The following is a 12,067-nucleotide window of genomic DNA, read 5'->3' as shown; positions in this document are numbered from 1 at the left end:
CCTACCTGTCTAATAGCTAATGCATTTGTAGATTGACTGATTTACAGCTTGATTAGTTCTTATAATACACATTAGAATTGAGTGTCCCTGTGGAATTTAGGAGAATTTCCTTCATGTGTTTATGTGCAGTCAATTCCTTCTTTTAAATATCTTTTTTTTTTTTTTTTGGCATTTAGTTTATTATTCCCAAGAGAATAATTAGGAGAACACATGAGCTACTTAGAGCTCACATTCAGGTTGCACTCTGAAATGAATGAGGGTTTGAAACACATTGAAATTATGTCTTTGATGAAGACCTGCATACATTACCATTTATTTGCATATTTAAGCATGTTGTCTTTAGAAAATTTCACATGAAAGATTCCATCCATTTTAACCCACGTAAAATAAAAGCACCTGTGTCAGTGTATGATTCTGCTTTGTGTTCAACACTGAAACACCTTGATAATATAGCCTGGTGAAATATTCATGGCCCTTTCAAACAAGAAATTTGGCCTTATTGATGATTGTAATAAGTAATTAATGCGTGTTAGATTGCTCTGCAAATAAATCCTGCAATTAATTTCATGTTATTTCTTTACTATATCATATCAGACCGTCTTATCACGATTTTTATGCATTTCTTTTTCAGTCTTCCTCTCGGAAATTAACTCCCACCCATGACAAAACAATGCTTGCCGTGCCTGTTGACACTGTACCAACGGTGATTGTGTGTTTACCCTGTCCTTTGGCTTTGTTGAATAGGATTTTCCAAGAGGAGAGATGCATAAATTTACTTTAAAGCTATAACTTTATGTTTATATTAAAGAACCCCAATATCCCTATTGTAGATTTTCATGACCACATGTTTTCAGCATGCTGAATATTTTGTGTTTGCAAAGGCGGAGAGCACAGGAGAGACCACACATCACCCCAGAGAGACCACCAACATGAAGACTCAAACTGTGGCCTCTTACTTCAGAGTAAGACTTTTGAAGACCTAATAATGATAAGAACCGATAAAAATCGTCACTCTTGACCACCGTATTGCTTTGTTCACTGTACTTTGCAGTATTCTCTAATGGACCTGTTATCAAAGATGGTGGCAGGCCAGCCTCACTTTGTGCGTTGCATAAAACCCAACAATGCTCGCCAAGCCCTTAAGTTTGACAGGGAGAAGGTTCTAATCCAATTACGCTACACTGGTATTCTAGAGACGGCCAAGATACGCAGACAGGGCTACTCTCATCGCATCCTCTTCAACAACTTCATTGAAAGGTTGGACTGATACTACATATTACTGTGTGTCAAGTGCATAAACCCCTTTTCCACCTAAATGGTGTTTATGTTGGTGCTTGAGACAATACTCTGCCAATACTCATCCCATAGCTGGTCTGTGTTTCAAATAACTTGAGAAATGAAACATGACAGTGTGAATACATAACCCCACTTCAAACAAAACCATTATGGAACCCATTATAGCTCATCATGATCTTTGGTCTTAGTTTTAAAACTTATTTTAACATCCAAAGTAACAGCCATAAAAACTGGCGAGAACCACTATTTAACAACCAATAATGGACCACTACTTCCGATACCAACACTAGCACATTGCTGGTGGAAAAGGATTGCCTCTTTAGACCATAATTTCTCAAATTGTTATGTTGAGAGTTGCCTTTTACTAACCATTGGTCTTTTCAGATACTCTATATTAGCATTTAGAGCCAATGAGGAGCCAGCAATGAATCCTGAGACATGTGCTGTTATTTTGGAGAAGGCCAAACTAGAGAACTGGGTTCTGGGAAAAACAAAGGTTTGTGAGTCAATGGCATTAATAACTATCATTGTTGTTCGACCAAGCTCATAAGTCTGATGGTTATGTGTTTAGGTATTTCTTAAGTACTATCATGTGGAGCAACTGAATCTGATGGTGAGGCAGACCACAGACCGAATTATTCTGGTCCAAGCATATATACGGGGCTGGCTGGCATTTAAACGATACCGTTTGATGCAGGAAAAACGAGAACAAAGTGCCGTGGTGTTGCAGTCAGGTGTGCTGCTGATGTTGTTGTTGTTGACTAGATGTTAAAATGCAGAATCCTCTGCAGAACAAGCTCTAAATTTCCCTTTCTTCTAGCATACAGAGGACACAAAGTTAGGAAGAGTGTGGCTGATGACAAAAGCAAAGCAAAGTCAGAAGCTGTTATTACACAATTCCAAGCAGGTACGACAAAATAAATATTAAAAATGTATTGAAGAAACTCAATCAAATGAATTTAGAAAGAAAAGACTTGAACTAAATCATGGCATGTTCATACAGTTTGCAGAGGATATCTGGCAAGGCAGAAATACAAGGAGTTGCTAGATGAGAAGAACAAAGCAGCTGCAAAGATCCAGGCCCATTACAGGGGGCACAAAGAGAGGAAAAGCTTTAAGAGGAAAAAGTAAGTCCTGTTCTTATTCCAGATGGTTTTATCCTCCTACTTGTAGATTATGCAAAATTTTCAATCAAAGGTTCATCAATTCAGTTTAAATTCCATCTCATCAAGCTCTTTGTCTACTGTTTGTCTACTTTGTTACTGGTTCCTTGTTTTGGTTCCATTTTCATTTTCAGTCTCTAGCTGTTTAACAAAAGGTATGTGCTAACCATAAAATTAATGCAGAAGTCCTAGAAAGTCCATTTTACCAAATTTGCAATATTGTATCAATTGCAACCGCTATACCAACTTTTTTGGAATGAAAAGAGAGAAGGTGTGAAGTGAAAATAGAGACGCCCAGTAATACCGGGATATTGACAACCTTGAAGAGTCATGAAGGTCATTGGTACACATGAGCCGCTTTTCCATCAAAATTACCTTGAACAATTTGTCCCGGGAAATGTTTCTTCCCACACCTGTTGGTGTCTGTGTTTCCATTGTGGTCTAAAGTACCCTGAAAATTAGGCAAATAGTCTTGTGATGTAGGACTGCGCGCAACTGCTCCTCCCAGTCTAGGGCCGTCTTTCAGTACACAAATTTTGGACTTGCATCCTCAGCAGTTTGGACTCAGGAGTTTGAATTCCCAAAGAATCGGACAACACAAGTCTGATAATTCTGCAAATGGAACAACAGTGTGCTTGTTAACGTCAGTCAGCTAACCTTGGCTCCTGCAATTTCCGTCACTGTTTTTACAATAAAACGAAATATGATATCAAACACCAGTTCCTCTTTTCATTTTCATTTAAACATAAGCTATTAATAGGCGCATAGATGTAGTTCAGGGAACATACATACATATCATATTAATATATTAATAGAATAAAGACCAAAGATGACCTGTTAGATTAACCCAAAGCAAATTAGATCTCATGTTTAACCACTACAGAGACATCAGAGCCAGTGGCAAATGTCGGAAGGATTAGCCGATTTGATGTTGCTCTCGCCATTATACATGAGCACTGAGCGCCCAATGATCACGTTGACCTAACGTCTCCAAAATCAGGGAAGCACATTTTCAAATAGTCACTGTCTTTTCAAATAAACCGCAAATTTTTGATTTAAACAACTATATTCTCGCCTGTAGTACTCTTAAAACTACATTTCATGACACATAACAGTAATATTTTGAAAATTATGCGAATAAATGTTGGTTGAAATAATGTTGCATGAACTCAGCCAATCAGCATGTTCAGCGTCAAAGTCCCGCTGCCGAAAGTTCAGGACCATTGAAAAAGTACTACCTCTGAGGGGCAAATTTTTACCCGGAACTTTTAGATCCTGGTTCCTGCTGTGGAAACACACTGAGTACTGGCCAAATGTCCCTAGATCCTGGGGAAGTCCCCGCGGTGGAAACAGACTTATACAATAGAATCAAGAATTCTACAGTGCTATGGTAATATAAACTGATTTATTTTACACAGGGAAGCCATGCAGAAGGAAAAAGCTGAGAAGACAGAGGAAGTGAAGGAGGCCCCATCAGAATCAGAAGGTCCAGTTACAGAGGAATCTCCACAGGAAGGAGGTGAAGTGGAAACAGATGAAGCTGATGAAAAGGCTGCTGTGGTCCTCCAGAGCAACTACCGAGGTTACAGGGAAAGGAAGAAATACAAGGAGCATCGGGGACTTAACAAGACTTTAACAGGGGATGAGCTGGCCATTTCCTCATCCACACCTGAAGAAGTCACTCCTGGAGAAGATTTGGATGCTATACAAGAGGAAGTACAGGAGAATATGGAGGGAGAAGGGAAGGAGGCTGAGGAAGAGGAAGAAGCTGCAAGTGGAGGAGATGAGAACAATAAAGAGGAAACCAAGGCAGCCACTGTTATCCAGAGCAACTTCAGAGGTCATAAAGATTGTAAAAGACTCCAAGAGGAGGGGAAGATGCCAATTAGAGGGAAGAAGGAGACAAGGAGTCCTCCAGTTGAAGATGAGCTTCCTATTCCAGATCCACCACCTCCAGAAGAACTGATGGAATTCACTGAGGACATGGAACAGGAGAATGAGGCTTCAGCTGAACCACCAGCAGAAGATGAAGAGGCCAAAGCTGCTGTGGTTCTTCAGAGCAATTTCCGTGGCCAAAAAGAGCGTAAAAGGCTCCAGGAGGAAGGCAAAATCCCCAAGAAAAAGCCAAAAGAAGATATGGCTAATCCAGACACTTCTGAACCAGACATTTCTCTTGAGGAACTCCCACCACCTCCATTAGAATTCGAGCAAGAGCTAGATTCCAGTCACTCTCCAGGGGCAGATGAAGAACATGCTGCAACTGTTTTACAGAGCAATTTCAGAGGCCACCAGGAGAGAAAGCGATTGAGAGCAGAGAGAGAAGGAGCCTGTGGAAAAGAGGTTGAAGAGATGGAGGAACAGGAGGATGGGGAAGCTCTGTACATCACAGATGTTCAGCTGGAACGGAAGGGGGTTGAAGAAGAGGAGGATTCTCAGGCTGAGGAAGCCCAGTATGATGAGGAGCAGGCAGCCATTAAAATCCAGAGCAATTTTAGAGGTTACAAAGACAGAAAGAAACTGAAAGCCACGTCACATAAACAGGATGAGGAAGTGGAGTCACTCTTCAAACAGGTGATTTTTTGTTGTTGTTGTTTTTGTTTAGTTTTTAGTTATTTTACCCACAAAGGACAAATGTGTCATCATTTAATCACCCTGATTATCAATCCAAACCTGGACTAATCTTTCAAAGAGTAGCATCCTAAATATGAGACTTGATCTAAAATATACATTCTTTGCCTCATGAATTTTCAGGCTTTGCTCAAGATTCAGTTGATAACATTCTTTGTAACCTGCTCAGGTAACCAAGGTCTCTGAAGATTTCTTATCACTGCAGAAGAAGTTAAATGAAATCATACTTGCCCATCAGCTCAACCCCAGCGAAAATGGGATGTTTGTGAAAGGACAACCCATCAATGGCTACTTGAGCTGCTACCAACCACCAGGTAAATGTCCTTCATAAATTTTGGTCCAGTCATGTCTGACATCTTAGTAATTGTAATCATTCTCATGTTTGTTGACTGTTACGTATACTTTTAAAAAGTACACTTTGTAATAATGTCAAATTAAAAGTTTTACTTTAGGGTAAATTTTAAATCATTGTTTTAATGATCTTATGTCATGTTTTTAAGAAGTACACTTATTTTGAAGCACATGATAAGTACTTGATTTCCATTATAACTGTGTGTTATTTAGTTTAACATTCAATTTTTTTTAAATGTTCTAATCAACAAATGTGTGTTTACAATATATTTAAATACATGAAATACATGATTCAATAGAAACGGCATAAATGTATGCTTGTCAGTACATGGGGAAGTACACTCAAATTAAAAAAGACAATAGAATAAAATATGGAAAATAATGATGTACTTATATATATATATATATATATTGTACTTCAAGAGTAGCTTTGATTATTTTAACAGAAAACAAATGTGGTGATTTTTTTTAATTAAAATAGCTTAAAGAAAGAAAATTTGGTTACACTTTATTTTAAGGTGTTACGTTTATACATTTAAGTACTGAGTGATATAAATTAACTACATGTGCTTACTATACGGTTAGGGTTTGTCTTAAGGTTACTTGCATGTAATTATGCATAATTAATTATTATTATAATAGTAAGTACATGTAATGTGTAACAAGGACACCTTAAAATAAAGTGTTACCAAAAACTCTACATTAATTAAACTCCTGCAGTATACTTGTTGCTGTCTTTTTTTTTATAAGAACATGAAGTTTCCTTTTCTCTAACGGAGACTGATCTTATCAGAAATTGGATGTCTAGTGCCGCAACATGCAAATTGGGCTCAACAAGATATGTCATCAGAAATTTTCCCCCAGCTGAGCAAATCTACTGTTCATTTGATTTCTGCTGCGATATGTCTAATTACTTTTGGGAGGATAATTCTTGCAGATTCTATTATTTCTGATATGCACCTTGTCTCTAAATGAAATAAGATTATTCTGTCAACAGTGATTATGGTTTCTGTGTTGACAGATATGACCTCCTGAACTGTTTTCCTCTTAATCTCATCTGTGAAAGCTGAACTTCTACAAAAATCTCGTTTAAGGGATTGCATTTGCTTTATAAATACTGTGGTCCTCTGGCCCATGTTTATTATTAATGATTTATTGTGACTGTAAAAATGTCTTTGGAAGCTCCACAGTCTAATTAAATAATCTTAACGAGAGTCTTTCTGTGTGGAAACAATTATTATTGTACAAATATTATTGTTTCCACATAGAAGTGCCCTTTTGAATGGCAGTCACATTTCCATGTACATGAAAGGTCTTTAAATGCTAATCGCATTGCATGCAAAAGTGCCCCAGCAATTACAGCAAGCATTAATATAAGAGCCGCAAATTGGCTTTATACCTCTGAGCAATCAAGAATTGCTGATGACCTTTCAAGTGACACATTTAATAAATATGACAAACTCTCCAGCCTGTGCCCGCTGGTCCTGGTGGGCATTGATTAATTTTCTTTATGCCGGACCTTTCTACATGATAAACAGAGCCTGAGTTAGCAGACGCTATTCAAATACACCAAAGGTCATTTTTGTAAATTTTGGTGTTGATTGCAAAGAAAAATCATATTTGATAAGAAAGCATTCTGTATCAAAACACACTTCTTTGACATTGCAATTTTTGACAGTACTTGTACTTACAGTCTACTTATGTTATGTTATGGTAACATAGGGTAGCTACATGTATTAATGTTATTTTCAGTGGCAGGTTCAGGGTTAGTACCAACTTAATTATTATTACCTAGTTATTGTAAGTACTATAATATATTAAACTACATTAAAAAATGTTTTATTTATATTTAAATGTAAGGCTGCTTTATATTAAGTGGCCTTAGACTTATGAATGAACCCTAAGACAAACCCTAATCCTTAACCAACCCATATAGTAAGTACATGTAGTTAATTAATATTACTGAGTACTGAAATATATAATTACACTGTAACAAGGAAACCTTAAAATAAAGTATAACCGTGTTTTGCAATAAAATATGAATACAGTGAGTACAATTTGATTTAAGTACACAGTAGTCAAGGGCACTTTATAATGTACTTATAAAGTGGAACCAAATGTAATATTTTATGAAGGAGCTTATCCATAGTTTAAATCATACTTATTAACTGAACAGATGTAATTGAAAGTATCTGTGCTGATTTGAAGTAATTTGAAGAAATGCATTCTGAAAATATCATTTGTATTTTAAATAAAATCAAAAAGATGCTAATAGTTCATAAACTGTGGCATTTTTTATGTATAGAAATTTTACCCATTTCATTTATGTAAAAAGATGCATATCATTAAGTTTATTACTCAGTTTATGTTAAAACTGTGTAATCAAATGAATGGGATTTTTATATGCAATTCAAATATATATTCATACTAAATATTTTTTGAGTTGATGATTGACGAAGGAAGAGAATGTATAAATGCACTTCCTTCAGTAATGAAAGCTAATAATAAAATTAATCATTGTAATAAATAATAATAATAATAATAATCAGTGTAACTAAAGGTTCACTATTTAAGCCATAAAGCTTTTGCAATATGTATTTTTATGCTCAGTACAAGTTGCATTGTTAGCTTAGCAACTTGCTAACATCAAAGTCAGTTTGAGCCTCCTGCACAGTTCAAGTGAAGACCATGCTGAGCATTTCATATCAGGAATTTATGAGGTTCAGTATCAGCTAGGATTCTGCATTCCGTAGAAGAGAGCCTATGTAGACAGTAGACAGCAAGAAAGCTGACTAGGGTTTAGAAGAAAGCTTAATTCTTATTCTCATTCTTTCTTTTACTTGTCTGTGTCAGTGTTGGAACATGTTGTGCCTGGACTGCATTTCTGATTGATAGCAAGGCTCAGGGGTTAAACAATGCCGTACGGTTTGTTCGATAAGAACAAAGGGGTCAAAGGTCAGCTGGATGTTGTGTGCTGATCCTGTTCTTCTGTGTTGCAGTGGGGCTCACCACCAGGGAATTAGTTGTTCTCTTTGCTCCTTATTCACACAGGAGACCTAGAACACTACACATAAGATCAAATCTTGAACCGGTTTAAAAGTATTAACTTCAAGGTCAAATATTGCATTTCCTATTGGTTTTCAGCCTTTATTTTTCTCATCTACAGCTGACACAAAGCAGTCACGAACGTCTCGGCGCACACAGCAACCAAAGACCCTGAACACACCAGAGGACTCCACATACTACACACTCATTCATGTGAGTCAGCTTCCCACAATGCCTCAGCTTCAGCTTTAATGATCTTTCCCACACTTTTTCTGCTCTTTTCCAGAGGTCTGTCCAGGATGATAAAAGGAGGCCAAGAAAACAAAGGTAAATCAATTAGAAGAAGTGTTATACGAAACAATAACGTGCTCTCTCCTTAGAAGCTGCTTCTTTGCAGACAGTGACAAATGCTATGGAATGGTGTACTGTACATACTAGTGTACCGCATACTCGCTGAATATCCTGTTTTACTTGTAAATGCTATATATCAGTTGAGGCTTGAGCATTTCATGTTGACTTTAAGAGTGAGAAGGTCAGTAGGACAGACAAATCTCTGGGGCTCTGATAACCGGCCCATGTTCTGTCAGAGAGAAATAGAAGAAGAGATTGGCAGTGGAAAGAAAGAAAGCAGAGCGAGAGAGACAGGGGACCAATAAGGTATCTGGGGAGAAAAAGGACAAGCTGAGGACATGCAGGTAATGAAGGTGTACTGCAGTACAAATGTGCAGAACTAGAGAGACAGAGCAAACAGATGTAACAGAACACTCTGTTTTCCTGCAGTGTGTAGCTGCCACTCGAATAAAGCCTTAAAAACCGCACCCAAGTCCCATATTACCTCAAAATCTAAAGATAAGGAAATCCTATTCTGCTTGAAGAAAAGAAGCATATTTTTGACCATTGGGATTTTTGCATTTTTGCTATTCTTGGCATTCGTTTCATGATGTTCATCATGCACGATCGTTTTATGTTAACACAAACATTTTGTCATTTTTATATGAACATGTTTTGTATTAATGTTTTGTCTTTGTCGCATTTTGATTAATTTGATCAGTTTCCACACCTTCTCCATATAATTCATATGTTAGTTATATAATATAATTAATTCAGCATAAAGTCAAAACACCAAACAAGCAAATACTTTGTTTTAATGATGATGATGACGGTGATGATTATTTTATTTTTATGGTCATAAATAATCTTTATATGGATATTTTCTATTTTCTTTTTGACATTCATTTCATGACATGTATATGTTGCTCTAAACTTAGGAAATCTCATGAAATGAATGTCGTCATCATCATCATCATCATCATCAACAACATCATCATTAAAAATTATTTGCTTGTTTTTTAATTGTAGTAATATTTGGTGATCTGACTTTATGCTGAATTAATTCTATTTATTATATAACTAACATTAATTATATGGAGAACATGTGGAAACCCATATATAAGTTAAGAAACTTTATTATTTTAAGTATTTTCATAAAACTATTGCATATGATCACTTTAATTATCTTTAAAACGCTTTCATGGTAATACAAAAAAAAAATGCTAAATATAAAGTATTACATTTTTATATTAATGTTTTATATTAATGTTTTATTTTTGGCATTTTGACATTCATTTGATGAGGTTTTTCAAACAAATTTGCAATATAATATATTAATTATATAATTAATACAATTCATTCAGCAAAACTCCAACTATTACTAAAATAAAAAACTCTGTATTATTATTATTTATTACAATAAACGTTCTATAACTATGCAATATATAATCATTTTCATATATTTCATATATTTTTTATTAATGTTTTACTATTTCAAGTATAATATTATAAATAATAATAATAAATGATATTAAAACAATAATTGTTTTTGACAGACAGGAAGTGCATCACTAGGCTATTGGGGCTCACTGATATAATTGCATCAGTGGTCTGGCTGGCAGGCCGTCGGCTCTTGGCTTCAATGGTTTCATAGATCTCTATTTTCATTACATAACGCTGCTGATAAACCCTGAGACAATGAGTAAAGTCCACTGAAAGAATATTTCCATTTGAGTCCATCACCGCCGAAAAGCCAGCCATAAATCAGAGCCTGTCCTGAAGGCATGACATACTCTCAATACGGCATAATGGCTACCCATTTATAGCAGCCTGCTATGACAAAATAGATGTTATTTATGATCTGGAGCAATAAACTTTGTCTGAATGCAAGGGGGGGGGGGGGGGGGGGTGTTCCGTAATAAAGAATTCACTAAAAATAATGTCAGTGGATGAATGTGAGTTCTACTGAAATAAAAGTAGTTCATGATTATTCTGAGTCTTCTGAAGGAACAGATCAAAGACTTTGGCCTGTTCCTCACACGAAGCTAATAGTTCCAAATCCATCTATTTTCACCAGCCCCAAAAGGCTGGACAATGATGACCAGTACTACCAGGGTTTGTCCAGCACAAAGTCCACAAGCCTGCCCAGTGACAGACGGCGCTCGAGCAAGCGGAGATCTTCCACTGAAAGAAGACGCTCTTCTGAGAGAACTCTGTCTGATGTGCCCAAATCTGATCTCCCTGAGGACCCGACGGAGAAAAGGTGAAAGAACATTAAACATTTGCTTTCTTCTGTCGATTTAACAAATACGTTGACCTCCGTGCAGCACACAGCACTGCACATGATAAATGTGTTTGAGCAGAAGATGCAGGTATGAAAATGTAAAAACCTCTCCGCTTTCTTTCCCCTTTCTCGTTTGCGTCTTCATTTCCGTGTGAAGTCACGCTTTATCTGAACCATCTCTGTCCACAGGCACTCGTTCTCTAGAATGCCCTCTACAGAGAGTCAAAGAGAGGACAACCCTTATGACTACAGAAAGATACTGAGGAAGACCTCCCAGAGACGAAAGCTAATAACACAGCTCTGACCATCAAGCTTCAGAACTTCTGTAAATACTGTCAGTGACTGATGAAGTCAACAGAAAATGCTGGTTGTCCTAAAAGGGATGAAATTTCTGGCATCATTTACTCACTGTTATGTCATTCCAAACCCATATTATTTTCTTTCTTGTGTGAAACACAAAAGGAGAATTTTTGAATAATGTACCACCTGCTCTTTTCCAGTTTCCATGAGTCAGGTCTGAATCATTTGAGAGGATTCATTCACAAATCCGACTGACCCTGTAGGACTCACTGCTCACTGGAGGGGAAGACTGTCTTTTTTTGGGTGACCTGTTTCTTTAAGTAAAACGCTATATTTTCAGTCCATTTATTGTAACATGGTATGGTTTTCCATGAAAACACTGGCTTTAGTTTAAGTAGTTACACAAATAATGACTACTTAATGCGTTTTGCTGTACAGAATGTAATGCTACTTGACTAATCAGAGACTTTTTTTTATTTTTATGTTTATTTTTTTTATGGACTGAGCATTTGTGTTGCTCTTGCTTGATTTTAAACCCCGGTTTAGCAGGGGGTAAGCCTCTCTGTGAATAAAGATTTGTTCTCTTAAAATTGACCTTTATATTTGCACAAGTTAGGTTATATTTGAATTACTGTCTATTCATAAACATAAAAATATGCATTATAATAAT

The 12,067-nt window shown here is 36.5% G+C and overlaps 1 protein-coding gene across 3 annotated transcripts in view; it reads left to right on the top strand.

Moving 5' to 3' along the window:
• Window positions 1-12,024, top strand: part of myo3a (myosin IIIA) — an 84,784-nt gene extending 72,760 nt beyond the window's left edge. For 2 of the 3 annotated variants that reach the window (XM_059524340.1, XM_059524341.1), the window contains 12 exons: window positions 882-962; window positions 1,052-1,257; window positions 1,681-1,792; window positions 1,868-2,030; window positions 2,117-2,203; window positions 2,300-2,423; window positions 3,878-5,030; window positions 5,257-5,401; window positions 8,605-8,696; window positions 8,770-8,810; window positions 10,891-11,076; window positions 11,287-12,024. In XM_059524340.1, the coding sequence (XP_059380323.1) occupies window positions 882-962; window positions 1,052-1,257; window positions 1,681-1,792; window positions 1,868-2,030; window positions 2,117-2,203; window positions 2,300-2,423; window positions 3,878-5,030; window positions 5,257-5,401; window positions 8,605-8,696; window positions 8,770-8,810; window positions 10,891-11,076; window positions 11,287-11,401 (2,505 nt within the window). In that variant the 3' untranslated portion in view covers window positions 11,402-12,024. Of the gene's footprint in view, window positions 1-631; window positions 704-881; window positions 963-1,051; window positions 1,258-1,680; window positions 1,793-1,867; window positions 2,031-2,116; window positions 2,204-2,299; window positions 2,424-3,877; window positions 5,031-5,256; window positions 5,402-8,604; window positions 8,697-8,769; window positions 8,811-10,890; window positions 11,077-11,286 lie in introns of all 3 variants that reach the window. The other variant, XM_059524342.1, reaches the window with a different exon arrangement.
• Window positions 12,025-12,067: the final 43 nt, after the last annotated feature.

The sequence above is a fragment of the Carassius carassius genome, chromosome 35, assembly GCF_963082965.1.
Source record: "Carassius carassius chromosome 35, fCarCar2.1, whole genome shotgun sequence".
Lineage (NCBI taxonomy): Eukaryota > Metazoa > Chordata > Actinopteri > Cypriniformes > Cyprinidae > Carassius > Carassius carassius.
This window is presented reverse-complemented; position numbering and strand designations above follow the sequence as displayed.